The sequence below is a fragment of the Pterocles gutturalis genome, unplaced genomic scaffold (genome assembly GCF_000699245.1).
Source record: "Pterocles gutturalis isolate BGI_N339 unplaced genomic scaffold, ASM69924v1 scaffold21405, whole genome shotgun sequence".
NCBI classification, from domain to species: Eukaryota; Metazoa; Chordata; class Aves; order Pterocliformes; family Pteroclidae; genus Pterocles; species Pterocles gutturalis.
The window spans coordinates 1-1328 of NW_010146372.1; the positions used below are offsets into that span (position 1 = coordinate 1).

The window sequence follows — 1328 nt, forward strand, 5'->3', positions numbered from 1 at the left end:
GTTGGGTTTTTGATGGGCTCAGGCTGGCCCCTGGCCCTTTGTCCCTTCCTCAGTGCAGCAGCCGGGAGCACGCGAGGTGGCAGTGGGTCAGGACGCATCCCGGCACCTCCCGGGGTACCAGCTCGCCTGTGAGGGGACGCAGAGGAAGGGACACATCGCCACGGACATACCGCCTCATCCGAGAGGGGCAGGAGCGCCTGTCAGCTGCCCCAGAGGTGATGCTGGTGTCCTGTCCCACCACCACGGATCCAGGTGTCTTGCCCTGCCACCCCAGGGGACCCCAGGGTCCTGCTCCTCATGGGACATGTGTCCCAGGCCAGAATTCATGGGCCAAGCAGCATGGGCATGGGGACACCCAGGGAACGTGCACAGCCAGTCACCTGTCTTGTTAATGACTGCCTAATGACCTTGGGGGGCTGTGAGGGGGAGCGGGGCTGCCTGGACACCTGGATCCCCCCACGCACCCGCTGGACCTTGCTCTTTGTCCTGCCCCTCCTCCTGGATCCTGGCCCATTGGGCCTGGCTGGGGCCAGTATAAAAGAGCCACAGAGGAGTGGGAGGGATCCTGGAGACCCTGAGGCCATAAGGGAAACTGAGGCACACGCACAGGTGCAGGTGAGGGACGTGGAGAGGAGCAGAGCGTCTGCGGGAGGGGACCGTGGGGAACCCAAGCGTGCAGTGGGGGAAGGAGGATATGTAGGGGATCCAGGTGTTGGGGCAGGGAGTGGATCTGTAGGGAATCCAGGGGGGTGTTCCATAGGGGACCCAGGCTTCTGGGGGGTGCAGAACTGTAGGGCTGTCTGTGGGCTGTTCTGTAGGGGACTCGGGCATCCAGATGGGACTTAACAGATGGCCCACGTGTCAGGGGCGGGGTCCCAATGTGTTTAGGGGGGATTTGTAAGGGACCCAGGTGTCTGGGAGGGGGAATTTGTAGAGAAATTGAGTGTCCAGGGGGGGGTTTCCAACTGGGGGCCCAGACATCCAGACGGCCCTGACCCCGCTTTCCGCAGGTGCCCATGGCAGGCTGGGCGCTATGCACAGTCCTGGTGCTGGCAGCACTAGCAGGGGCGGTGGGTGAGAGCCGCTATGAGAAGTTCCTGCGGCAGCATGTGGACCACCCCCGGACACCTTCACTCGCCGCACACCGCTACTGCGAGACCATGCTGGCACGCCGGCGGGTGACGGCCCCAGGACAGCCCTGCAAACCCTCAGTTCCTGCGGCAGCATGTGGACCACCCCCGGACACCTTCACTCGCCGCACACCGCTACTGCGAGACCATGCTGGCACGCCGGCGGGTGACGGCCCCAGGACAGCCCTGCAAACCCTC

The 1328-nt window shown here is 64.3% G+C and overlaps 1 protein-coding gene across 1 annotated transcript; it reads left to right on the forward strand.

Annotated features, from left to right (window-relative positions):
* Nucleotides 1-1016: 1016 nt before the first annotated feature.
* Nucleotides 1017-1296, forward strand: LOC104460661 (ribonuclease CL2-like; the record flags this gene model as incomplete). Its single annotated transcript, XM_010085728.1, has 1 exon — nt 1017-1296. A coding segment is annotated over exon 1 (280 nt), but the record flags the coding sequence as incomplete, so codon positions are not given.
* Nucleotides 1297-1328: the final 32 nt, after the last annotated feature.